The sequence below is a fragment of the Nymphalis io genome, chromosome 17 (assembly GCF_905147045.1).
Source record: "Nymphalis io chromosome 17, ilAglIoxx1.1, whole genome shotgun sequence".
NCBI lineage: Eukaryota > Metazoa > Arthropoda > Insecta > Lepidoptera > Nymphalidae > Nymphalis > Nymphalis io.
In genome coordinates, this window is record NC_065904.1 from 554,705 (window position 1) to 582,558 (window position 27,854).

General features: G+C 38.1%; 1 protein-coding gene across 1 annotated transcript in view; it reads left to right on the forward strand.

The window, feature by feature from the left end:
- LOC126774946 (epidermal growth factor receptor substrate 15-like 1) overlaps positions 1-26,539 on the forward strand; it is a 32,630-nt gene extending 6,091 nt beyond the window's left edge. The window contains exons 4-17 of the mRNA XM_050496620.1: positions 6,785-6,883; positions 8,171-8,329; positions 8,442-8,552; positions 8,672-8,908; positions 8,980-9,155; positions 9,411-9,567; positions 16,191-16,352; positions 16,500-16,589; positions 16,699-16,896; positions 16,984-17,154; positions 17,487-17,630; positions 17,923-18,012; positions 18,284-18,466; positions 20,488-26,539. Of these exons, the coding sequence (XP_050352577.1) occupies positions 6,785-6,883; positions 8,171-8,329; positions 8,442-8,552; positions 8,672-8,908; positions 8,980-9,155; positions 9,411-9,567; positions 16,191-16,352; positions 16,500-16,589; positions 16,699-16,896; positions 16,984-17,154; positions 17,487-17,630; positions 17,923-18,012; positions 18,284-18,466; positions 20,488-21,279 (2,769 nt within the window). The 3' untranslated portion in view covers positions 21,280-26,539. The remainder of the gene's footprint in view (positions 1-6,784; positions 6,884-8,170; positions 8,330-8,441; positions 8,553-8,671; positions 8,909-8,979; positions 9,156-9,410; positions 9,568-16,190; positions 16,353-16,499; positions 16,590-16,698; positions 16,897-16,983; positions 17,155-17,486; positions 17,631-17,922; positions 18,013-18,283; positions 18,467-20,487) is intronic.
- The last annotated feature ends 1,315 nt before the right edge of the window (positions 26,540-27,854 follow it).

Consider the following 27,854-nt stretch of genomic DNA (forward strand, 5'->3'; position numbering starts at 1 on the left):
CATTAACTTAACATTAGATTATAATAGTAAGTGTTCGAATATCCTGGAATAAATATTTACAAATTTTATAAGCATATTCTTATATATTTATGTTTTATATAATTGCAATATTATGTATAGTCAACTGTTTATATTAGATAGAGCTGTCCCCTGGCGAGTTATGTAACTCCGATGTGTCAAGTCTTCTCGACGTGTTTATTGTATTTATATATTAGGCCCTTACATATGAAATTGGCGTTTTGTACGGGAGTAATATATTCAATTTTTTTTGTAATAAGTTATCTATGCATTTTTGCCATCTCATAGGTAGTTCATTGATCCCTTTACTATTAAAAAAACCATGGGGGCGAGAATCAATAAACTCTGAAGGCGGTTTGGGCTGCCGCATCGGAGTTGAATTTTTTTCCTTGTAAGAAGTTGTCCAAATTCCGGAAAAAATGGTAATCTGTTGGAGCAAGGTCCGGGGAGTACGGTGGATGTCGCAGACATTCCAATTGTAGCTCATCTAACTTAGTGGTTGTTTGTTGTGCAGTGTGTTCTTGCGTTGTCGTGAAGCAGCAGTGGCCTAGAGCGATTGACCAATCTCGGTTGTTTAGCAGCTAGTTCTTCCTTCATGGTTTGCAGTTGCTGACAATAGATATCTGCCGTAATCGTTTGGCCAGATTTTAGAAAGCTGTAGTGAACGACACCGGCGCTAGTCCACCAAACATTCACAAGTAACTTTTTCTGACTCAATTTTCGTTTAGGCCAGGATTTGGCTGGGTGTCCAGGGTTCAGCCATTGCGACGAGCTCGACTTTTGATTATCGTACAGTATTCACTTTTCATCAAAAGTAATGATTCGATTTAAAATCTCTTCATTATTGTGTCGGTTGAGCAATGTAACACAGCAGTCGACGCGTGTTTGCAAGTTCGATTCACTCAATTGATGAGGTACCCACCGTTCAAGTTCAAATTTTTTTACTTTCCCGATTTGCTTCAAGTGGATTAATACAGTTTTATCACTTACCCCGAAGCCTGCAGCTATCTCTGAAGTGCTTTGTGATGGATCCGCGTTCAGCCATTGCGACGAGCTCGACTTTTGATTATCGTACAGTATTCACTTTTCATCAAAAGTAATGATTCGATTTAAAATCTCTTCATTATTGTGTCGGTTGAGCAATGTAACACAGCAGTCGACGCGTGTTTGCAAGTTCGATTCACTCAATTGATGAGGTACCCACCGTTCAAGTTCAAATTTTTTTACTTTCCCGATTTGCTTCAAGTGGATTAATACAGTTTTATCACTTACCCCGAAGCCTGCAGCTATCTCTGAAGTGCTTTGTGATGGATCCGCTTCCTCAATAGCCTTTAATTCTTCAATTTCCACATTGGTCTCCGGCCGTCCACGGGGTTGGTTCTGAAGGTCGAAATTTCCAGAACGAAAACGTTGAAACCAAAACGTACCGTGCTTTTTTTTACTATTAATAGGCCAGCGTTTGACCGTTGACTTGCCTGATGTTAAGCATCGACACGGTCTAAGATGTTCTGGAGTAAAGTAACGTCTCACTTTGGAGAGGATACCAAGTTTTCGAGCGGCTATTTGGGCTTTGGACTTAATAAACGAGCCGAAATTTAGAGTCGACGTGAGAGTAATGGCAAGAAGGTCAAGATGGTTAGTTATAGGTACAGATACATTTCGGAAGGAGGGAGGTAGCTGGAATTCCCTCTTTTTGGCGGAAAACAAACACGCCTGCGTCTTAGATGCATTGAACTTGACCAGATTGGCATCGCCCCAATCGGACACTGCCTTAAGGGTTACGCTCAGGCGCTCTACCATGGCCTCTCTCTGAGCCTGGATTTAAGCCTCTTTTGCGACACCAGCGCCGTAAACATCATTAATCCTTCGAGCTGTTTCTGCAGCACTGGTGCCACGGTAGAACTCGTACTATAATATATAATATACTGATATTTCATGTTTTCCATTGTGCGGTAATAAGCGACACCAAAGAAAAAAACAAATAAATGACTGTTTTCTAAACTCAAATGTATCAGCAAAATGAATTTATAAATTTGAATTTGGAATTCTTAACTAAAGAGGAGATATTTCAGATCGAAGTGGTCAGTACGACAAAACGCTAATTTCATATGTAAGGACCTAATATTAACATCAAGCAACGCAGGGTTCCGACCATGCTTTCATAGGTGGCGTTTTTTTGGTTTATTTTCTAGAATTTTCTTGACGGCTCTATTTATGTGGTAATATTTCTATTTTAGATGGAATAAATTATATATTTATTAGATTTATCACGTGATCAACGATTGACGTATTGAATTGAATAATTAAACGGAAAGCGAAGTACGAAATCGCTTTGACGATTGTCGAAAGCACTTTATCTTGCCCCTATGATATCCGCTCATTCGCTACGAGTATAGTACTTATGTCCTATGTCACGGTATAATTGAATTGTATACTAAATTTCGTTAGTGTTGTAATATAATATACATACAAACAAAGAACCTTACTATTTAAAAATATATATGATATTCGAAAAATAGTTTAAGTTGATTTTACTTTCCATGTAGGAACGAAAAGGTCACGGTTCTTGCGCCGTCGCTTGTAATTAGTGTAGCGAAAGTTTTTTCGTTTGTGTACTATATTAGGAGGTTTTGCGTTTTTATTTTTAAGTGTACTTTAGATTTTGGATGATAACAAAGCAAAGTGATTTTTCAATATCACTGTAAAATTAAAATTAAGTTAGCAGCGCTGAGCGCTTTCTATCGACTGTATCACGGCGAGTGCTCTGAGGAATTATTCTCTCTAATTCCTGCTTCCCCCTTCCTTCTTAAGTCCACGCGAGCTGGTTCTCGATGTCACCGCCTAACTGTGACATCAATTTCATCGCGAACAAAGAAATTTGGCAACTCCTTTCTTTGTCGCACTTCCAAAAAATGGAATTCCTTACCAGCTCACGTGTTCCCCTCCTCTTACAACCCAGGTTCCTTCAAACGAGGCGTGAAGAGGCATCTTGCGGGCCGGCAAGGCGAAGGCGGCTAGGCAGAACGTTTTCCCCGTCTGTACTGGCCGTCGTCGCGTTTGGACTCTACTACCACTTACCATCAGGTGGAGTAGTCATTTGCCCTCCCGGTGAATATAAAAAAAAAATTTTAAATGTAATGTAAATATGTTTTAAAACAAATAAGCGGCGGAATTAAATTTATTCCTAATTACTTTCTAACTACTAAGTTTCGTGCATAGGACTATATTGATTTGAAGACTATTGCTATTACTAATATTACGTATAAGGAAACATTTTAGAATTGACGGTTGGCTGCGTCTCTTTAAGGAATAGTTGATATTTTTAATATATGGGAGCAGGTGATCACTCGTTATCAGATGGTCAGATTAATGTTTTAATCTATGAAATAAAAATTAACGGCATACGATACGTTTGTCTAAGACAGAATCGATTTAGTAAACATTTTAATAAATATAGAACTCAAAGACCAACTTCTCGTGTATGGATAAAAGTGAGTAGACCAGTTTAATAACTGGCACAAGAGACGGCATTTCCGATCCCGTGGTTGGCAATTCACATTTATGCCAGTGCTATTGTCTAATAACAAAGATAAAGACGACGTACTATCAATCTACCTATTGGCTCGTCTGCCTTCCTAAAATAAACTAAAAAGTATTCGTTTTGATATGTAAGACCTGTAATGGCCCAGTGGATAACGTGAATCATAACCGATGATTGCGGGTTCAAACCCGGTAAAACACCACTAAATTTTCATGTACTTAATCTGTAATAGTTCATCTCGGGCTCGTTGGTGAAGGAAAACATTGCATGGAAACACACGTCTCATTTAAATCATTCTTATGTGTATTTAACGACCCGCGTTGGAGCACTATGGGTTTACAAGCTCCACCCTTTCAGACAGCAGCATGAATTTGCAGACTTGTTTTTTTTTTTATTAAACAGGAAGGCGGACAAGCATATGGGCCACCTGATGGTAAGTGGTCACCAACGCCCATAGACATTGGCTTTGTAAGAAATGTTAACCATCGCTAACATTACCAATGCGCCACAAACCTTGGGAACCAAGATGTTATGTCTCTTGTGCCTGTAATTACACTGGCTCACTCACCCTACAAACCGGAACACAACAATACCAAGTACTACTGTTTTGCGGTAGAATATCTGATGAGTGGGTGGTACATACCCTGACGAGCTTGCACAAAGTTCTACCACCAGTTTTACAGTTTACTCTACTAGTTTTGTAATCTCAACAGAATCGGTTCCAACTCGATCTCTGTGTATGCAAGAGGCAAGCTCTCAGAACGAATTAGGCAATGTTGTCCATTATTGCATACTTAAGTTAAACATGTATTACAATTACATTCATTAAGATAACTATACCTGTACTGACTTCAATGGAATGCAAAGCTTCTGTAATTGGGTTTCGGTTGAATTTTTTGTTATATTCCCAATCGAAATTATATATATATATATATATATATAAATACAATATTAAAGAAATGTGATTACCTTTTTTATTATTAAATAAACTAATGAGAATCATCTGTATGACAAATACGACTTCTCACAAAAAGAGGAGGCCTTAGCCCAGCACATCCATACTCGGGACATTTAGAGGATACTTTAGTGGTTACTTTATACATTTGCAATTTATATTATCTGTTATAACTATAACATTTTTTCCTTGACTTTTGTACAGCTACTAATAAATAACAACAGCCGTTCGTGTATATATGTTGATTTGCTCGATGGAAGTGTAATGAAAAAATGAAACGTTATTTTACTAAATTTTACATAAATATAACGTTGAGTTATAAAATTGATAAACGGTTATTTGTTGAGAAATAAGTCAATCTTAGAAACATGTTTATTTTCGATTTCTAAAATAAAGTTATGATGAACGTCAAAGATATATCATACACATAAGCATTTAAACACATTAGCCCATTTTGTTGAGTTCGGTTAAAAGACGATTAAATTTTTGTGTTGCCATAACGGTGCGTTACCGGTGTCAGGAATAGCTTACTTTTACTAACAATGTACTTGGTGTTAGGGCTTTGTGCGAGCCCGTCTGGGTAGGTACTACTCATCACATATTTTATCGCCAAACAGCAATATTTAGTATTGTTCCAGTTGAAAATGTGAGTGAGCCAGTGAAACTTCGGGCACAAGGTACATTACATCTTAGTTACCAATGTTGGTGGCGCATTGGCGATGTGAGGAATGATTAACATTTCTTACGGCACCAATATCTATAGGTGGTGGTGACTTCTCATCAGATGCGCCATCTACACACCCGCCTAATAATATAGAAAAAATGCTCATGCGAAGGTGACCAGTTACCATCAGATGTCTAATTTGCCAGCCTGGCTTGCTATTATTATAAAACAACCTGTCCTAATAAATTTTCGAACAGATCTAAAGACTTAACAATGAATTAATGTTAATGTATGTGATAATTACAATTTGATAATGAAGTATTGACTCAGTCCGCGTTCAGTTACGGATGTGTCGTGTGTCGTGTTTGGTTACTGATTGATAATGAGTTATCTTTAACTGCTTTGTTGGAACTATTATTGTTTTTTATCTAACGTTTCCATTGAAAAAGTAAGCAAGTCTCTAGGACATATCACTGGGATATACGTACGAGAGTCGAGATAATAATGTAGCCATGTTTTTTTAGTGTAAGGCGAAGGCCCCGCTTCGAAAACCTACGAAATTAATTGTCACCGATTTAATATTCATTTTATTTACATTATACTTTGATATAAGAGAATAGGTAACTTTTAATTATTATTCAAAATAATTGATCGTATTTTGAATAAGTCATTTCTGGGCTTGGGATTTCTAAGGAGAGAGTCGCTGGCCATACCTGCTCGTAAGTTCGTAGGTCCAGAAATACGAAACAAATATCAACGGCGTGATAATAGCTCGAGGGTGTAAGCTATATTGGCAACGCATTGACCTCTCTATCAATTAGTATTCAATAAAGTGATGAATTCGTCTTCACTCAGACAATCAGAACAAACTGAGAATGTGTTTTAAAATTCAAGTATTGTTATTGTTTCCGTCCGTAGCTTCGCACGCGTGCGATGGTTGTGGAGTGTTAAGTAGGGTGTATTGGTGTTAAGTAATGTTCTTTTTTGCACCTCTGACAACATGTATTCAATTTTATGACCATGGGTTGGGTAGTTAAAACGTAAAGGTGTACCAAACAAGCTCACTTTCGCATTTATAACATTGATAAGGATAATAAAATTAATGTCATGTGCTGTTGTGTTCCTAATACTCTTGTTATGGTACATATCACCAGTATTTTTATTTTATTTTATTAAATAGGAAGCCAACGCTGTATACAATTTTGTTTTTTATTCTAGACTACAATCTTTAATAACTTAAATACAAAAATTGCATACCTCACTTATACAACTTAACATGCGTATGAAAAAAAAAGTACATTCTTTGTAATAAAACTTAAAAAAGAACTAAATTACGTAAGCCAAAAAAAGAGGAACTATTTATTTATTTCGTATCATACTCTGTATGAGTCTATTGGATGTAGTTCATGATCAAAAATGTAGCGAGCAACCCCTTCGAATAAAAACTTCCCCATATTACAAGACGAAGATATCCTTCAAATTTTAATTTGTCTTATTAGGTGCGATAATAGTCAGTCAGTCACATCGCCTCATTTATATGTATACATATTTATTTGTAGATGTTCTACTTGTATTGTAGGTAATAAATAATGCGTCTTGTTCACAGGCTGGCTTGTTCGTCGCACTGAAATTGGTTGCGCTGGCACAGGCAGGAAAGGAATTCAATATGAGCAACATCCACTCGGAGACTCCACCACCTAAAGTTGTAAGTAACGGCTCGTTAATGACCAACTGCTGGAATGTATCATAATTTGATCTGACACATGCAAATCATGAGAAAACCGTCACGATGACTTGCTTCAAGAGTACGCTAAGCTGAATTATTAACACAATTTTTCAATTTGCTTAAATGTTTTTCTTTCCCTGTTTAAAAGTGAGGCATGTTTTTTAATCTATAGATTTTTCTTTTAAAAGTATTTCTTAAAAATAAATAAATAGTTTGTTTATCGTTTTTCTAGTTGTTTTATCAAACATTTTAATTGGAGATAATTATTACTAGTTTGACAGGTTTGTAAGTAATGAAAACCGGTTTACTAAATTTACTACCAAACGGGTATAATAATATATTTCTTTTGTTTTTTTCTATAAAATCAGCTATATTTCGATTTGTTTGAGATAGTTCATTTTGAAAAAATGTACTGGAATTCTATATCCTTTTCTGATATTTTTAATATTAATAAAATGGTTGTAAAAAATATTGCCTCCTCAGTGACATCAGGAAAAAATGTCACACACGCGTAAAATTACAATTTTAGTATAGACACTTTGTTTAATTGTTAACAAATCAATGGAGAGGTAAGATTGGTAATATTGAGGAAAATTTGCGAATATCGTTAAATCATATAACCAAAGTGCAGAGTTCTCTAACTTAGCCTCAAGAATAAATCGGTCATTAAACGGAGACGTCCTTCACCACGAGTGTACTCTGATCGTTATTTCTCCCTATCACGACCTTTACGAGTCCTTCATTTAGTGCTCTCCAGGGGCGAGGGCTGGGGCCTTCGTTATCGTGTGTGAAAATAACTTTCGTTTTGGCAATGAGCCAATAGTAAATTCATTAATCTCTTTGCTCATTGGTTGAAAATGTAAGCATTGTAAAATACTGAAGTATGGTATGTATGGGCGAGACCTTTTCTTTTGCTTATAGGATTTCTTCTACTGTATAAAATTTAATATTATGTATTTTGTTATAATGTGTTGAATCAAATGAAACAATCCAACAGATTGTTGAAAGATAAATCGATTTGACTTTTTCTTTAGCATTTTGATCTTCAGGTTAAAGCATAGGCTTTTAGTTATAAAGAAAATAATTTACTTTTCGATAATAGTCTGATAAATATTCAAAAACAATAATATATATTATTATTGTTTTTGAATTGTATGAATTGATAATTTCAGAAATTTCACCGCAATCGACTGTCGATAAAAAATAATATTTAACAATGTTTAGTGAAGACGAAGCTTTATAATAAAAGCGTTATATTTGTTCCAGGGTGAGTTACCTAAAGTGCCACCACCCTCAGCGACACCGGCCACAGCGCCAGCGCTGGCTCCGCTCAGCGACTGGAGCGTGAAACCAGCTGAACGAGACAAGTACAGCCAGCTCTTCGACTCGCTGCAGCCCAGCAATGGACTGATACCGGGAAACAAGGTAGACTCTGATAACCATCGAAGGATCCAAGAATTAAAAATAAATGATTTTGCGTGTAAAATTGGTTAATTGACTTGAATGAGTAGGTATTTATTGTATTTTTTCATTTTAGGTAAAAGGAGTATTGATGGAGTCAAAACTTCCATTAGATATCTTGGGTAAAATCTGGGATCTAGCAGATCAAGATAAAGACGGCATGCTCGACAGGCACGAGTTTATTGTTGTAAGTATCTGATTATCTTATTTATATTTATAGTGTAAATATTTAAAAGCTTAGTACAAAATTTTCTTTTTCTTTCAAGTTTTTCTAAATGATCTAGTCGACACCTCCTTGTTCTTCAGGCAATGCACTTAGTCTACAAAGCGCTAGAGAAACATGCGGTGCCAACGACGCTGCCTCCAGAGTTGCGAGCTCGGCCCGCCAGACCTCCTTCAAGGCCACCCTCACGTCCCCCTTCCAGGCCTCCATCTCGGCCGCCCTCCCCGCAGCCACGCGTCCCCCCGCCTCGTCCACAACCCCCTCCACAGCAGCCGCAGTCGAATGCCTCGCTGCTGGAGGGTTTGCTAGACTTGTCCAGCGTGAGTATAATAAAAATAGAAAAAGGACTTGATAAGTAAAGTAAAGGGATAATAATAGTATTTCCCGACAGCCTCCAGCACCTACTCCGCCTGCACCCCAGCAGTGGATCAGCGCCAGCGAGCGCGCCACGTACGACGCGCAGTTCACAGCCGCGGACACGGACCGGGACGGGTTCGTGTCCGGCGCAGAGATACGACACGTGTTTCTCGACAGTGGCCTGCCGCAGAAGACGTTGGCGCAGATTTGGTGAGTACGGCCATAGGCTCTCGGCAAGCACGGCTTCGAAGGATACTCAAGGAATAAGATGTCTCGTTTTGTTATTCTATATAATCCGCATACTAATATTACTACTACCTAATTAGGTTTTAATAATCGACTTGAATGATCAATAAATAATCGCGAAGTTAGTGAACAAAGTTGCTCGTGAAGCTACGGAAATAAACAATAAATGTTATATTTTTGAATTCGTATTAAATGACGGCTAGTAACCTCCGTTGCCAGGGCGCTGTGCGACACGGAGAGCGTGGGCAAGCTGTCGCGCCACCAGTTCGCGGCCGCCATGTGCCTCGTGCAGCGCGCGCTGCGCGGCCTGCCGCCCCCCGCCGCGCTGCCCGCCGCGCTCGCCGCGCACGACGAGCCCGCGCCGCCCGCGCCGCAGGTAACGCCCCCCCGCCCCGCAGCACCCGCGCCCGCCGCCCCCCGCCGCGCTGCCCGCCGCGCTCGCCGCGCACGACGAGCCCGCGCCGCCCGCGCCGCAGGTAACGCCCCCCCGCCCCGCAGCACCCGCGCCCGCCGCCCCCCGCCGCGCTGCCCGCCGCGCTCGCCGCGCACGACGAGCCCGCGCCGCCCGCGCCGCAGGTAACGCCCCCCCGCCCCGCAGCACCCGCGCCCGCCGCCCCCCGCCGCGCTGCCCGCCGCGCTCGCCGCGCACGACGAGCCCGCGCCGCCCGCGCCGCAGGTAACGCCCCCCCGCCCCGCAGCACCCGCGCCCGCCGCCCCCCGCCGCGCTGCCCGCCGCGCTCGCCGCGCACGACGAGCCCGCGCCGCAGGTAACGCCCCCCCCACCCCACAGACTACACACAAAAGATAAAAAATACTCGTGTTGCAGTCGGAATAAAACCAACGTATCACTGTCGCACGTTTTAAACAAGCCTAAATACAGTTTAAATTAAATTAAAAAAAAAGATTTATCGCACCAAGCGTACACTTTACAAAGCACTTTATTAAAATCAAGTACATTAATCAACATCAACGATATCACGTCACGTCTCATTGTCGGTGGTGCAGGTACCGTACAGCCGTTCGTAACAGTATAGCCACGGTGATTATAATAGCTATTAGAGTGAACCGTCGTTTGTAAATAGTTTCTACGTCATTACGCACCACCACCTTCACAACTCCAGCCAAAACTCCGTCTTGCCAGCAACTTGTTAAAGGACAAACGTTTTATGTTATAACTGTATTATGAGAAACCAAATAAATTTGAATGATAGGATGAAAGAATAAGAGTTTTCGTCCGTCTTGGTAGCTACCACCCAGGTGTTCCGGTTTGAAGGGTGAGTGAGCCAGTGTAAATATAGGCACTAGAAACATAAGGCGTTATTAAGTGGCCCGTTCACCTAACAATATAAAAAAAATAAAATTTAAATTTGACCGATTTCGGGCACTCTGACCATTTAAAGGATACAAGCCAATTGCGCATGACATTGTGTGCACGCAACATAGTCAATCTCTGTACCCTGATGGGAATACAAACCGTTAATATTAACGGTTTCAATTACAATTTGTAAACATCAATTACGATTACAGATTTACTTTGATTGATACTGAAAAGGAGCACTCTTGGGGCACTTACTTGACTCACTCGCTCACTTTTATTATTTGATTACCTTTGTTAGTCTATAATCGTGATTAATGATTACATACATATTGTAATCGTAATCGTTAATCTGATGTCAGTGTTAGGAAAATGACGGCTACCCTCTTAAAGAGAAAGTTTAAAACATATTTTTCCGAGAGTTTTAACTCGCCCTCAGTTTCCTCACGAAGTTTTTCTTCACTGCAGACGACTGGTTGCTCTATTGCTCGTACTGTCCACTAAACTAGAAAAATTATATATATTGATAATTATTTTTATCTACCTGTAAACAGCTGCATCGCGATATTCTATAGGGTTGAATATAATGTGGTCTCTAGCATTCAAACGTGCTCGGCCACCGCTTGTTCTATCAATATCTTTTGAGGATACAATTCTTGTACCGATTCGCCATGTCACTGGTATATCGCGAAGAATCGTTCTTAAGTATTAAAAAGTAAATAATTAAGATTCGATTACTTTTAAGAACAATTGCAATTTAAGTTTGAAGAGTAAAAAATTTTGGAAAGATATTGTGTTTATGGAAATAGGTCGTGTCATCTTCGTTCTTCTAACGTTCATTATAAGATGTCTGTACGTTTGTTATTTATCGATTTAACGTTTCTATCTGTGACACGGATAAAATGATCGTATGATTATGAGTGGGAGTGTATGAAGAGTATGAAATAATGTTTTTCATACCCCGGACATACAATGGTAATTTCTTGCCCCGGCGAAACGAACTTAATATCACGAGCCGCGTCTGGCGGCTGCGGGGGCTTCTTCTGCCGTAAAGAATAAATTCCAGCGCTATTATTTACTTGTTCAATAATTTCGTTGTATTCAGATCGAATCTTCAATATACTGTTCAGACAAAGGACCTACAGTTTTGAGAATTATTTAGAATTGTGAAGTCTGTTATTAAAGTTATTTTTAAGTTTTTCTTTTTATACATATTCGACCAGTTTCTGAAACGTTGGCCAAAGTCAGTTCAGTCGATAATTTGTCGCCTATTACGTTATCGTCTGCCGTCGACCAAAGACCGTTCAAGCCAAATTAGTTTACTCAACCTTATATAGAAATGTTAAGAGTGTCTTTGATGTGCTTTAGCATGATGCATAAAATATACAAAAGTCGATTATCGTGCGGATTTGTTAAGTAGTCAGAAACAAAATCTCAGCCGGTCTAGTTATCCATTTTTAGTCCAGTAATCCATTGAGTTAATCCAGCTCACTGGATCATATCGTCTTCAATACTCCAGGTGACAAGGCAGTCACTGGACTTGACTTGGAGTACTACTGGAATAATGTGAACAAGGCTTTAGTTTCATTTTTGCCACATGACACGGAGCTTGTATTTCTCATCTGTTAAGTAATTTGGATTCGAAAAGAAATATGTAATGTTTCATGATATAAAATTCGTACCTTACATGATTTAAACATAATTTCATTGGGCCTCGATTGAACTGATGTCATATTTCGGATTGATGCTGGTAATATTTGAGATCTGCAAGGTATTCCTTTAGGAAATGCTGGAAAAATAATATAATTGGTAAGTTCTGGCAACTTCTAGTCTCCTAGAATGTTGAGTAGGCAATTATCGTATACCGTATGATATCACTTTAAATATTATAGTATAATCGTAATCGTAGAATAAGTGTTATAGTAAAGTATAAAACTATATCCGACGGTAGTAAATTACTATGTAACTCGGAGAAGAACGGGCAAAACTATAATTTTCAATATTACAGATAAATAGCCAGTAGGTGTTAAATAGTTACTTTTTGGTAGGGCTTTGTGTAAACCCAACTGAATAGCACGACTTATAATTGTATTGTTATGATCCGGTTTGAAGAATAATAGAGCCAGCGTAAAGTAGTTTAGAAATGGACATTGGGTACGTAACGCCTGAACCAACACGCCCACTCTCCCTATGCGCGTGACGTCGCGGCCGAAAACTTGTGTGAAATAAAGCGACAATAATGAATTAATATTATTTTTTATCATACCGATAAATGTTTTGTAAATTATATTATATATAATGATGTTATTTTCTAGCCAAGGTTATCTTAAAAATAGTCGGTCGTTAGTGCATCGAATGCATACGAGAGTAATGCGAAAAATTGCCGTGAAATTGTTTCTGCGATGAATTTGTAGTATTGAGAGTTAATCATTTGTGCGGTGTTTATAGTTAGAGTGATACGGTTTTTATGCACTTTGGTTTTTCGTATTTGTGTAATATATTTTAATTGATAATAAATTACCGTGGAAGAGTTCGCGCACCTCGCTATCGACTTTGATTTTCGGAGTGTTTTGTATTGATTCATCCGTCACCTAAGAGTGATGAAATGGTTTGTAGTTCGTAAACATCTCGTAATATAGAAATTGTTATTTGGGATATTTAGTTTCGGTAAGGGTTTTCTGGCAGGAATTCTGTTAATTCATGAAACTGAACTGAAGTATACTTTTACAGGCTAGATAACCAAACATTACTTCAACAACCAAGATTGTGACTTTTAGTACTACACTAGCCGAAGCGAAACCGCGATTTCGCTTCAAATTCCTTCAAAATCTGTCATTTTAACAATAACCCAAAATTAGTTGTTTGTTATGATTTTTAATAGACACAACCGATTTTGATGAAATAAAGACTAAACGACACCTTGGAATACTATACAACAAAGCTTGTTTCGTTTTAGGCAACTTGCAAATAGCCATATTAACTTGAAAAGGGGCACTTATTTTTAAATTCCAGACGATATGCTTGATATTTATTTTTTTGTATAGATTATAGTGTTAAATAAATTGATTCGTATTTATGAATTATCATCACAAATCAATTTATCTCGTGCTTGACGGTAAAGGAAAACATCGTAAGGAAACCTGCATAAGTATAATTTCACTTAAAAAAGGAGAGGAGCCTTAACACAGCAGTGGGACATTCACTGATTGTTACTTTAAGTTAATTAAAAATACCTTGTCAGACTCAAAAAGGCTTACAAAACAAATGCCATATCGTCGTTGTCTCCCCTCCGAGTTACATTGGCTGCATTCGGTCCAAACAGACCAAGATGTAAAAACCTCAAGTTCACGGCTTATTCGTAACGGCGGCGACTGATACGGGCCATCGAACGAGTTCGGACTAACCTGACCAATAACAATATGTATTTACATAAAAAGCGAATATACTATTTATCTATTCTAAATATTAGTGCAACTTATTTTGGGGAATTACGACACTGTAATCTTAAACGAAACGTTATATCTTTTACTAATAATTAATATATGGTCACGAGCCACCTCGCTTTGTAAAAATCCCAGATTCTAACCTGACTTGTCGGGCTATTGGTGTCCCCATTCCTAACACAAGCTTTAGGCTTATTAGTAGGGGTAAATAGGTACGTTTGTAATTCCTTAAGAAAAGGACATTGCTATAATTCTATATGGCTTCAATCGCCATCCAAATCTTGTTTAAAGCAGTTTACTTAATCCTCCATCATCCCCTTCATAGTTTACATCTCGTTTAAAAGTCTTCGGTTAAAGGCTCACCTGCTAAACTATAATACTAACGATTTTGAACAGCTCTGCGTCTACTACTTCCAGCATCACAAAACCGCCGTAGCTGTTTCCTAATTTACACTGATACACTCCAGAGTCTTCCACTCGCGTGTTGTATATTGTCAGATCATTATTATGTATGGCAGTCTCTTTTTCTTCTATTATGTGAAATATTTTTTCCGAAGACTGTAAATATGTTAGTGAAATTGTCATAAGTTATAGTAGAAAATTCTAGTCTTCTTAGAACGACAACAAACAGAAAAACTGCGTACACTACAAAATAAAAAGCTGCATATAATACTTATATTTTAAAATCAAATATAAGTATTATATGCAGTTTATCTTCAGTTTACCTGGGCATACAACCATATTTGCTGGTCACTTTCAGCCGGCGACACACACAGGTTGCAAGGGAGCCTTGCTACCGACCCCGAATACACTCTCACGATGTTATTAGGCAGTTGATGAGATTTTGTCAAGCTCCGAGTCAAGTGTGACAAGCATTCATAGTGTTTTGACCAGGAACGAGATATTTTCGATAATTTTTGTTTGTCGTTCCCTTAATGCATACATAATTATATTTTTTAGTTGAATTAAACTTTATATATATTTCTTTCATGTAATGAATTATGTTTTTTAATCTATGTGTTCTACTTAAAATATAAATTTTATAATTTGAAAGGGGTGTTTCAAAATCAACTTCGTATTAATTCAAGACAATATTAATTAAAATTACCATCAGGTGGAGTAGAGTCATTTGCCATCCCGGACATATAAAAAAAAAAAGACGTCTTTTTTCCAAGCTAACGATAAGAAATGGTAGCACGTGATTGTTTTATTGAATTCTATATTTAGATGTTCGTAAAATGAACGATTGATTATTATTATTTTAAAGTTCTTTTTTTTTAAATAAAATATTTATAATCTGTTATTGTCCGTCTCTGTTTTACTTACCCGGGTATTCTAATTTGGTATCTTCATATTGCTTTTTTAATCCAGTGCTCGAATCATACATGATTCTATGCATTCTTATCAATTCCAAAACTTTTTTATTTACAATTTCTTTAATTTCTACGTCGACGGTCAGTGAAACGTCAATAGTGATAAGTAATATTATAATTTTAATATAATTCATAACGATACGTTATTGCCAGTCAGAATGACAGAATAATAGTTAACGTTTATTTGATTTAAGAATTTTGAATAATGTTTCACAATTTCGAGTTTTGAAGTTTGAGATTTTTTTTATGAAGGATGTTTATTATTCGGAATTCGAATTATGCCAAATATTATTTTATTGTGTCTTTTTTATCGCGCTTTAACAATATTTTTTGTAACTACTTATTAAGGTCTTGCTTATTTAAAATAAGAGAAACCAATCACACAATCTGATCATATTACCAATATTACTGGGTACCCAAACAATTGGCATAGCGTGTTTGCGTATTTGTATTTATCTCAAGAACATAGAAATATAATCAAATAGACCTTCTATTTGATGATATTTGCTTCACTTTACTTGTCAGCGGTGTCAAATAAGGGAAATACTTGCTTTGGCCCTATGTACACTTGGTTTTGCTCAGCTTTTGTTTTGTGAATATTTTATGCTTGTATGTCGTGTTTGTAGTATTTGCGAATAAATTAATGTTTGGTCAAACAATGCGTTATTGCTACAAGTGTAGTTCATGTTTAGTGTTACGTTGGAAGTAAAAGTCAAATGTAACCGTAGGATGATATTTTACATTTGTCAATAATGATAAGTTTAAATAATAATCTGAACTACATATACATACAACCACTATATGGCTACAGGAAATATTAAGGCGAATGGGAAGTGTTTAAATATTAATGAAATATTTGTTTCTACAGAAACCAGAACCAGTAAGTCTGGGCCCCCAGCCGACCCCGGAGATGGATGCGATCGCGCGCGAAGTGGACGCGCTCGCGCGGGAGCGACTCGCGCTGGAGGCGGAGCTGGCCGCCAAGCAGAGAGAGGTCACCGTGAAGAGCGGGGAGGCGGACAGCCTTCAGGTAGAATATTACTATACCAATATTTAAAGAGTGAAACCATTTCATGTCATATACACAAATATATGTCGCTCTCTCATCGTTTTGGGATTAAATAATTTGGTAATTAAGTAATTGTCATTTAAGTTCAATCAAAAAAATCTCTCCCAGAGCGAGCTCGACACCCTGACGGCGACGCTGAAACAGTTAGAAAACCAAAAAGGCGAGGCGCAGAAGAGAATAAACGACTTAAAGTCACAGGTGAGTCACTTCCGACGCCGTAACTCCGTCGGCAACGCTAGAGACCTCGAGTAGAATTTGTATGAAAACGTGGATCGCAACAATGACCCCGAGCCGTGGCGTCGGTCAGGTGGACAAGCTGCGGTCGCAGGTGTCGGCGCAGGAGGCGGCGGCGGCCGAGACGGAGGCCGAGGTGTCGGCGCGGCGCGCGGCCGCGGCGTCGCTGCGCGAGCGCGAGCGCGCGCTGCAGCTCGACGCCGACGCCGCGCGCGCCGCCGCCGACGCGCTCACCGCGCAGCTCAGCCGCTCCGTGCTCGCCGTCAGCCAGGTGAGCCAGCCGCCCTCCGTCGCCGGGCCCGCTTGCCGCTCTTCGATTCGCCCTTTCTTTAACCGGGACCGAAATTCGTATCCGCAGGCGAAAATCAAAATAAGTCATCTCGAGGAGCAGTATCAGTCGCTCACGGCGGCCGTGGAGGCGCTGGAGGCGGGCGGGCCGGGCGCGGCCGGCGTGCTGGCGCTGCAGCCGCTGCACTCCGCGCAGCAGCTGGCGTTGCTCGTGCGCGGGACCACGCCCAACGACGCGCTCGTCAGTACACTGAGTCCCTCCCTCCCGATATACACCATGATGTACACCACAATATGCCCCACCCGCCCGATTTTACTCTAACTTCTAATTGCGAAATCGAATATTATAAATAGTCATAAAGTTTTTACTGCCTCATCTTCACTATTTTTTTACAATATGAAGTTAAAGGTAATATTTTTTTAATATCATAGATAATCCTTATGAATAAAAGTCTGGGTTAAATAGTTTGATAACACTTATATCTCGAAGAATTTAATGTAAATCAATAAATTGTATAGGTGCACTAGTAGTCTAAAACAATATTTATAAATCTATCGTGTGTGCAATCGCAGGAAGACGAATCCTTCTCCAAGAACGAGTTCGGCGATATGAACGGCTCGAATGGCTTCACGTCCGACCCCTTCAAGGACTCTGCCTTCCCGAACGTGCCTCACGACGACCCCTTCGCGCCCACCGCGAACACCAATCACGCAACGGTATACATGACGCTCATTTGAAAATTCTTGCTTTGATTTCACGCACAGAACAACTCTAAATCTATATGTTATATTATTGCTAAAACTATTTCTTATTTTTAATCACTTTGGAAGGTCACTGAATAAATGGATCACCTAATGGGAAGTGGTCACCTTAATCCATAGACACTGCCACTGCAATATAATATAATCGGCAATACGCCAAATAAGACGAAGCAAGTATTGCTGTTCTGCGGTACCCACCCATCAATAAATTAGATTTAATAACGAATCGGTACTGTATCGGTTTCAGGACGGCTTCGCTTCGGACGCCTTCGCCTCGGACGCCGACCCGTTCGCGGGCGACGCCTTCGCGCCCTCCGAAGGACCGAAGACCGATGACGTGAGCCGCTCACCTAGAACTACCTCATATTCCTCTATCAGTCCATAGATCGGAGCAATCGTTCGCGTCACGGTGGAACGTAGCACTCGACGACCGACTCTATAATAGATCACTAGAGTATCAAATTGGCTCAATCTCGATCTCACACCGAAGTATTCTATCGTAAATCAGAAAAATAGCCACGAATACCGTTTCATATACGGTTTCGCACTCCGAGTGCGCAAAACTTTTTGAGTCCGTTGAAAGTACAGCGCCGTCAATCCGCCGGCAGGGCGCGTGGGACGCCGACCCGTTCGCCGCGCTGCACGCGCCGCCGCGCGCCGCGCCCGCCGCGCCCGCCGCCCCCGCCGCCCCCGCCGCCCCCGCCGCCCCCGCCGCCCCCGCCGCGCGCCCCGCGCGCCACAAGACGCCGCCGCCGCGCCCCGCGCCGCCGCGCCCGCTGCCGCCGCACAAGGTGAGCGCCGCCTGGCCGTTCCGCTCTCGAATTTTACGACTCTTCTATTTCATTTTTTTTATTTGACTCGGATTCGATTCGATTTATGATTTTATCGATATCGTAGACGATTAGTTTTCGTGTCGCCGTCGATGCGGAGTCGGATGATGCTTGAGATTTAAATTATTTCGAGAGCTCTGGATCACCGGCGCGATCGCCGTGGCGGACGTTTCCGTTGATATACTTTTAATGTTTTTTTTTTTTTGTTATAGAGAATATTTTTAGGTTTTCAGATTATTTTTTGTGTTCCACGAAGTTATTTTACCCCTTCTCCCGACTTACTAGTATAGCGGCATGAGGCGAGTAGCCGGCGGTTGCGAGATAAAGAGCTAAATATATATTCTTTTTATTTTTTACGCTGCAGAGAAAGTAAAAAATAAATGTATGTAAAATATTATTTTTTATCCGTGTAGAATGCACGTCCTTTTTTAAATAGGGAATGGCATTTTGTAGAAGAATAGTTTGTTTAATAGCCATTAGTAGAGCGACGTGCTTCTTTATTTTATTTTACTTTCTCTGTTGCGCATAATGCCATTCTCAATTGTGCACACAAGGGTTTGAAGGTATCTTTTAAAAGGCAATCTACGATTTTTATGAAATAAAAAAGAGAATCTTTCATACAAGTAGAAAATCCAAAAAATTTACCTTCAAAACTGCCATTATGTCTGCCACAATTATTATTCAAAATTAAAAACTTTTGTGTTTTTGAATAGTAGTTGACGCTATTTTATTTTGTCGCCTAGCGCAGCTTTATCGGGACGAGCCTTACTTTGCTTTTACCATTATTATTTCTGTTATATTCCTTCGCTCGCATGTTTTAACACCTTTTTAATGTTTCTATGTTGCATGCTATTTATTTATTTGTTGTATTTACTTAGAAGCCTAGACTAGATGTGCCTCTCGAAGAAACTTAAAAATAATTTTGCTGTTTTACTTTAAAAATAATATTTCGACGTATTGGAAGAGAATTTAAGTTGTTATGCCACTGCTTGCCAACTGGCTTGTACTTTATACCAAAACACATAGGTTTTTTTTTTATTGAATAGGTAAGTGGACGACCCTATGGGCCACCTGATGGTAAGTGGTCACCAACGCCCATAGACATTGTCATTGTAAGAAATGTTAACCATCGCTTACATCGCCAATGCGCCATCGACCTTGGAAACTACGATGTTATGTCCCTTGTGCCTGTTATTACACTGGCTCACTTACCCTTCAAACCGGAACACAAAAATACCAAGTATTGCTGTTTTGCGGTAGAATATCTGATTAATGGGTGGTACCTACCCAGACGAGCTCGCACAATGCGCTGTCATTATAATTTTTAATCTGTAATTATGAATGTATATTGATATATAAGTGGGAATGCATTCGGAGGTACGAGCTTGTCAGTTAAAGTTTTGTAGGTCCATGTTGTATGTATATAGTGTGTAGTATGTGGCTAATATGCTTTGTATGTGCATGGTACCCTTTCCGATTATATTTATTTTCATTTCTTATTTATTTTTATATATTTTTTCATATTATTTTCATTGAATAATAAATACTTCTGTGTAAATAATACTTATGAATATTACACGTCCATAACGAGGTTCCAGCGAATTTTAATCACTACGATTTTTCATTTTAATTTTCAGTTCAGTTGCAGGAATATATATATGCAATTAATTTAATTAAGAACTTCCAACATTATAAACGTCATAAACTATGAATGTTCTCTAATTTGGTATGATGAAAATATGTTATCGTAAACGTAGCATTAGCATATTATCCACCACACGCGTGGTGTTCGCTGGCCCTCGTTGTGGCGTACCTGCCACTGGTCCACTAACATGCTAACACGCTCGTGCTTGTCCCCACATTGCAGCGCTAAGCGGACGCGGCGGACGGGCTCTTGTGCGTACACCCCACCCCACCCACACCCTACGCTCCCACACCCTCACCCTCTCACCCCCTCACTCACACACTTTGTGTTCGCCCAGAACGACCGCAAACCCGCCCTCGACTTCACGGAGGATCCCTTCAAAGACTACAGATACGAGGACCCCTTCAACATAGAGGACCCCTTCGCCGACGTCGTCGATGCCAAGAAGATCGACCCCTTCGCGAGACCCACGTCCGTCGCCGGCTTCGAGACGGACTCGTTCGCTCCCCCCTCCGCGCCCAACGGCCCCGCCCGCCCGCAGGACCGCCTGGGCGGCCGCGTGTCCGCCCCGCCCGGCGGCGACCCGTTCTCGGCCTCCCGCGCCAACAACAACGACGCGTGGGCCGCGTGGCCCAACGACAACTGGGCCATGGACGACGCGTGGACCAAACCCTCCCAGGACGCGTGGGCCACCAATACGGCCAAAAATACAGCGAGCGACTGGAAGACCGGAAACTGGGCGAACAAGTCGGACAACTGGGCGACCGATTGGGACTCCAACGCGAACGCCAACGCCAACGCTAACGCGAGTTCGGACGCTAAAAAGAATTTGAACGAAACGTGGCCCACGAACACGCTACCCAGTAAGAAGGAGAAATCGCCAAAACCGGTCAAGTACGCCAAGTCGCTGGTGCACACGATAGGGGGCATCGGCAGGACGAGGCAAAACAAGGACAAAAAAGCGAAGTCGACCGAATCCAAGAGTTCCGAGTTCCTGCCCACGGAGGAGCAGCAGTGGGCGTGGGCGGCGGCCGAGTCCGCGCGTTTGCAGGCCGAGGCCGAGGCGAGGCGGCGCCAGGAGGACGCCGAGCTGCAGCTGGCGCTGGCCATCTCGCGCCAGGAGAAGTGACCCAGGACTCTCATGTCGCTGATCAGGAGAAAGAATCGCGCCTGTTGACGGGAGCGGGTCGAGCCATTGTAATAGCTATCATTTAATCGTAAGGACTATATTGGCGTGCGGTTGATAAATTGTCTGATTTGTGAAGTCTTGCCTTTAATTCTCGAAAGATTCGTATCGAAGGATTCGTTTGTATCGGTACAACGTTATGTTATATATCGTTAGTTACAAACGAGTCCGCTAGTCATTATCAAGAATAGCAAAATCTTGAGTCCTCGATGAACAAACGAGATAGTTTGGGTTATAAATCGCTTGCAACTATTAAGTAAACGAGTCAGTTGTACGAACAAGGAAATGGAATCATTTAGAGGAATATTACCAAGGAACTATCCTATATTGCACGACATACCCATTCATTGCGGCGGCACAATTAATCAAAGCTTCTCAATACGAGTTTTTCGTACAAACGCCCATCGGCGTTCACCGCACCTGAAAAATGATTAGCATAATTTCTAAAAGACACTTCGCGAAACGATGACCACTACGATGGTTGATTTATATGTGCATATTAAAAAAAAAAAAAGGTCCATTGACTTTCATTGCGTGAAGTAAAAAGAAATACGTTTAAGAAACGAACATATTTATTTTCTAAACGTTTTATTTGTACCCAAATAAAGACTAATTATAAAGCATTGATTCATTTCAACTTTCAATTCAAAAACAATTCGTTAACTATGAAATTTAAAAAATATATACAATGTCATCGGTTGTTAGTAGAAATGACTCGTTTGCTTATAAATATTGAATACATAATGTATAATTACTACATAATTACTCATAAAACATGGCCTAAACCTTTGTAATATATAATATTATGTACAGTCCCTAGTTTATTGTTTGTGGTTTATCAATAATTCTTAAAAAGATATTTATAAAACCGGATGCAAATTATAACAAAAACGGCTTTATGCCTTAAAAGTTTTAATATTTGCCGTATCCCTCTGTATTTATTATATTTTATGTATATAAAGTAAGATACGGATAATACTTGGAATTATAACAAATTGATTTTTAAAATATGAACATTATGATAGTAAATAAGTTCATATTTTAAATGTATTATGTTCACATAAAACAAACGCTTTTGTTAAGTTGTATAATTTTAAAGTTCTCGATCTGGACATATTTATTTTAATATGCCATTAACGTTTTGCAATAATATATTTACTCAAGTAATCGATTATCGATTTGTGATTTTGAATATTATTTACGAGTGATATCTGTTCTTACATATGTTTTATTTATCGTTATTTTGTATATAATGAATAGTTATAAATTGTATAAAGATTCCATTCGATGCTAATCGAAGCGTTTTTCAAATTTACCAATAATTGCAAATGACTTGTAAGCATTCTTATTTTCGCCATCATAAATGTAGATTTTTACATATTTTCTTTGATGTATAACCTCTTTGTTGTCTCATTATTGTTAAATTGTTTTGATTCGACAGGATTTTTACTGCAAATATGAAACGATTTAAAAAAAAAAACAATAGTACAAATAAGCTTTGTTTTAATTACGTTGTTTAATTGTTTGAGTTGTTGTATACCAAGGGACATTGTTTCAGTACACGGTGACGTCACTGCTACGTCACCAATCACTTGTTATTTATTATTAGATTGAGTAAATGTAAAATTCCGAAGCGCTCATTATGTTACGTATTATTTAATTGCATGTTACGTAAATTATACGTTGCTTATGTTTCCAATATGGTAACATTGAATCGTTCAGCTATGTAACTTAACCACCGATTTTTCAAATAATATTTATATAATCAGCGTCTTATTATTTATCTATGTATAAGATCATTTTCACAGCAATAACTGAATGAACGTTACTTAAGTTTGTCTATGGTGCCTTCAATCGTCAGACTAATGGATGTGAAGAGGTCCCGTGTCTTGTCATCTCATCAAAAGAATACATATAATTGTGAACCTTATTACAGTGATATAAAGCCGATAATAAATAATATATCATCTCTCCCAATATGTTAGTATGTAAAATCGATTATTATTATATTCAGCGGAGTCGTCTAAGCTGTCTATGAAGCATTTAAATTATACTATTATATTACATCTGTTCGATATGTTTAAATTTATTGTATCAAAAAATGTTTTTCATTACCAAATTGGTAGTTTTTAGCTTAGCTATGTAGGTTAGCATCGGGCAACACTCGCTTATGTGCGCACGGGCCGTAAGCCGCCTCCGGTACAATAATTAATCTAGTATGCACGCTTGCCGAGACATAAAACTACCATTTTCTCGATGGCAACACTGAATCTTTCTACTATGTCTCCGCAAGCCTCTAGTTGTCTAGGTAAGTGATTATGTAAATGTAAACTTATAATGTAACTATTAATACCAACGTGTTTATGGGTAATATCCTAAAAGTTGTTATCTCTTTCTTAGGCGCTGTTGTTTATGGCTCATCGGTTTGCGTGGACGCCATGTTTGTAGCATTTCATATGGTGTTGTCAGTTGAATAAATCTATTTCTATATTTATAGTGAAATGTTTCTATGAATACGTTCGTGTTTTATGATTAATAAAATTCATATAATTAGTAAATAGCTTGTTCATATTATGTAAATGTTATCATAGATGTATTTATTTCAAGCTAAATCGTCCTCAGTCGATTTGTATATTTGTTTAGTAGTATGTATTACGTAATAATAAATTAATGTTCTAATTCTTCCAAAGTCCACGCGGCCCGAGCGATCCATGTCTGTTATCAGAATATATTGTAACGTATCTTCAATGATAGCGGATTAAATAATAAAAAAAATACATTAATTCTTTGACGTTGACGTGTATATGTGTATTTAAAGCTATAAATAATGTAATTTTGGTAATATTTATATTTAAGTAATGCTTTTAAGAATCCGTTCGTCACACCGAAGCTCGCATTTTATTTATAATACAAGTGTTGCTAGTTATGAAAACTTATTAATTGCATTATTAATATATACGAGAATGCTACATGAATTGGCTTTTAGACGAGATGTTTTTTAAGGTTAATTAATATAATATGCCTTGCTGTGAGGAGCGGATTCTCAGAGCAGGTAGTGACGGTGCGCGGGACTCGAACGAGTGAAATAAAGATGGCCGGCGTTTGTTTCTCTTTCGCACTTACTGCATTCGAGCGAAACGGCGATATTACTTTGTAATGCTGATCAGTATTATTCGAAACCGCGCGCCTAGTATAGAAGCAAATTGGTTCGTTATATTGGTGGGAATTAAATAAAGTATAAGTAAATATACTTTATTTAATTAAATTTATAAGTATATTATTATAAAAGCAAATGAGAAAAAACTATGCTTCTTTGCTCATATACAACTAGCTACATTACGGTCATTGTTGCCGGCGAAACATATTCGCGGTAGTTTAGTAGAAACCATTTATCCATATAAACGAAATGTGTTGAAATAAAATAATATTCATGTTATAGTATCATCACGAAATTATCATTATTATTCGTTGTTGCAATGTAATTATAGAAAACGCATTTATTGAAGTTTTATACTGTGAATAGTTTATTTGGCCCCTCGTGGTTACGGCTTTTTGTTCGTCGCTCTTGAAATGCAACGAATTGTGAGTTAATCTCTAGAATCATTCCAAAAATTATTTTTAGCATAAATGTTACCTTAATAAATGGTCCTTATAATGTATTCGTTCTAAAACGGTTTCATATCATCGTCATTTTATTAATTAACTTGACATAACACTTATATAATATATACGAAAAATATAACGGATAAAATACATAATCACAACTAGCGATGGATACATAAACCCTAAATAAAAATACAATGTATAATTATTAGCATATATAATTGTTGCGGGCTATTTTTCTTTGTCTCAGACTAATTGTAAACTAAAGATTGATTTTTTTTAGTATGTTTTAAATCATTGAAGTACAATTTTCATATCAAAACGCTTGGGCGTTCATATGTTTTTCGTTGATAAAAATGTTTAATTAATGTGATCTAGTGTTGTATATAGATGTTCTAAGCTGATTAGCGGAGTAGCGAATATCAACACTGACACATCAAAGGCCAGAAAACGTTTCTCACGTGTGTTGCCAGTTAATAAATAAAATATCATATCATAAAATTGTATTTAATTAAAAGTTATTGTATGATCAAAATCATTTTTTTTTACTAGACGTTGTGTCAATGTTGAGATATAAGTTTTATTGCGTTGGTTTCTGTGTAATGCAAAAGCCTTCGTGGTAAACCTTTAATAAAGAAAAGGCTTTAATACATATTTCATATTCAATCATTAGAGTAGTTTTCTACTAATCAAAATATTAGATAATACATTGAAATAATTACATTTATGTGTGCAACAAACAGTAATGCAATATAAACGGTTTCTTTTTATTGAAATGTTGCAAGATTACGTATTTTAAAGTTAATTTAACTATATTTCAATATAACATATCGAATTGTCTCACCCCTAATATAAAAGCTTTTATATTCCGTTAATATATTTAAGCATTTTCTATACATTTTCTTAACACAGGGACCTATTATATGTGGAATTCACTGTCGTTTCGTATTGAATATAGCTTTTGTTACGGTTACAAATGTATGCACTAGATAATGCGGACTTAGAGACGATCTTGTAGGTAATATATAAAAAGTTAAATGTTTGTATGCAAGCGAGTGTATGTTTCTATTAATTTAGCGTGTTGCTAACGCCTTCTTTCGTATTTAACACGCCTTTATCAATCTTATTGTCGTTGAGAATTACATATAAAAATTCGACGCATCGTCGCAACAGTGTTGCTGTCAGTACGGAGAAACTTCAACTGAGTGTGGATAGGACATGATTGTAGTAGGAATAGTTTGATAGCACTATTAACGACCTAAAACTAAATGTTACGTGTTATTTTGATTGGCTGTGTTCTGTTGCGGCTCTGTTCACTCGAAATACGTTTTATACCACACGAGACTTTTTAATTTTGATGCATTATAAACGATTTTCGAATATTTAATTCGATAAAAGCGATATATCAAAGTTAAGATTGAAAAGTTGTTCGTGTGTTTTAATAATATATGATGTAAATGGGAATTGTAATATAACTCGGTCAGGTACAACGTGCCGGCATACGTCATTACCCGCTGAGACCCGTTGCAATGAAACTATGATATTATATTAATATGAAAATAATTCCTGAGATAATAAAATGAACAGCATACTGTATACACACCTGAGTTTTATTTTATTGTTACCATATCGAATATTTATGATCGTTCAAATTACTTATGAAAAAAGCATTTCGTCATTTCATCATCATTATATATTTATTAGATCGCCAAATATGAAATAATATTAACATGACATATAAAAAATATATCTTTTTGGCTAAGTAGAATGCTAAAGATGCTACAAAAACATTTTAATTTTTTTTTGGATGATAAAGAAAATTGTTTTATACAATTTTTTTTTTGCTAATTGTTATTTGGTGCTAAATATTAGCAAGTTTAGAGGATATTTACTTGTATATAATGTTCCTATTATAAGAGAAATAATATTTTCCAATTACATTTAACCAAAAGATTTTATATCGACGACAGTCTTGCGACAATCTGTTCGATGAATTATACACATACCACACATACATATACAAATAATACAATACCTTAATATAAAATCTTGTCTATGGACTATACCATTAAATAACCACTAGCATCAAATATTATGTCACGTAACTGTAAAGCTCATTCTATTTTTATAGCTCTTTATTTCACAATGAGCCGTTAATATGAATTATTCTATTTCAGTTGCCACATTGTAGTTATTCTGGCTTTGTTTATATATTTTAAATATTTTTTTTAAAAGCAAACATTCTTATTCCCTTATCAGTGTATGAGAACTGTTAATTTGCTGTTGTCTTTTTTTTATAGTATAGAAAGGCGGACGAGCATATGGGCCACCTGATGGTAAGTGGTCACCAAACGCCCTTAGACATTGGCATTGTAAGAAATGTCAACCATCGCTTACATAGCAAATGCACCACCAACCTGTAATTACACTGGCTCACTCACCCTTCAAACCGGAACACAACAATATCAAGTACTGCTGTTTTGCGGTAGAATATCTGATGAGTGGGTGGTACCTACCCAGACGAGCTTGCACAAAGCCCTATCACCAGTTAAATATAATAATCAGTCTAATATGATAATAATTACATTGATTTGCTTACATACCGATATTATAGATATGGCATTGACAGAACCTTTGTCCTTTAAATTTAATCGAGGGGTAATTAGTTCAAATATTTAATTGTAAGATAATTTGTATTGCCGAGTTCCGGTTTAAAGGTTTTAACTCTGCCAGTGTTTAACAGCATTATTATATTTCATAAGGGATATTAAAAAAACTATGAGCGTAGACCGTTTCCATAAAGTGGAACCTACTCATCTCCCTTTCTAAAATATTAAAAAAATATATAATGTTTCAGTATATATGTCTGGCGATGAGAAAGTTCGCGGGTTTTTTGATCTGTGAAAAAATCTGAA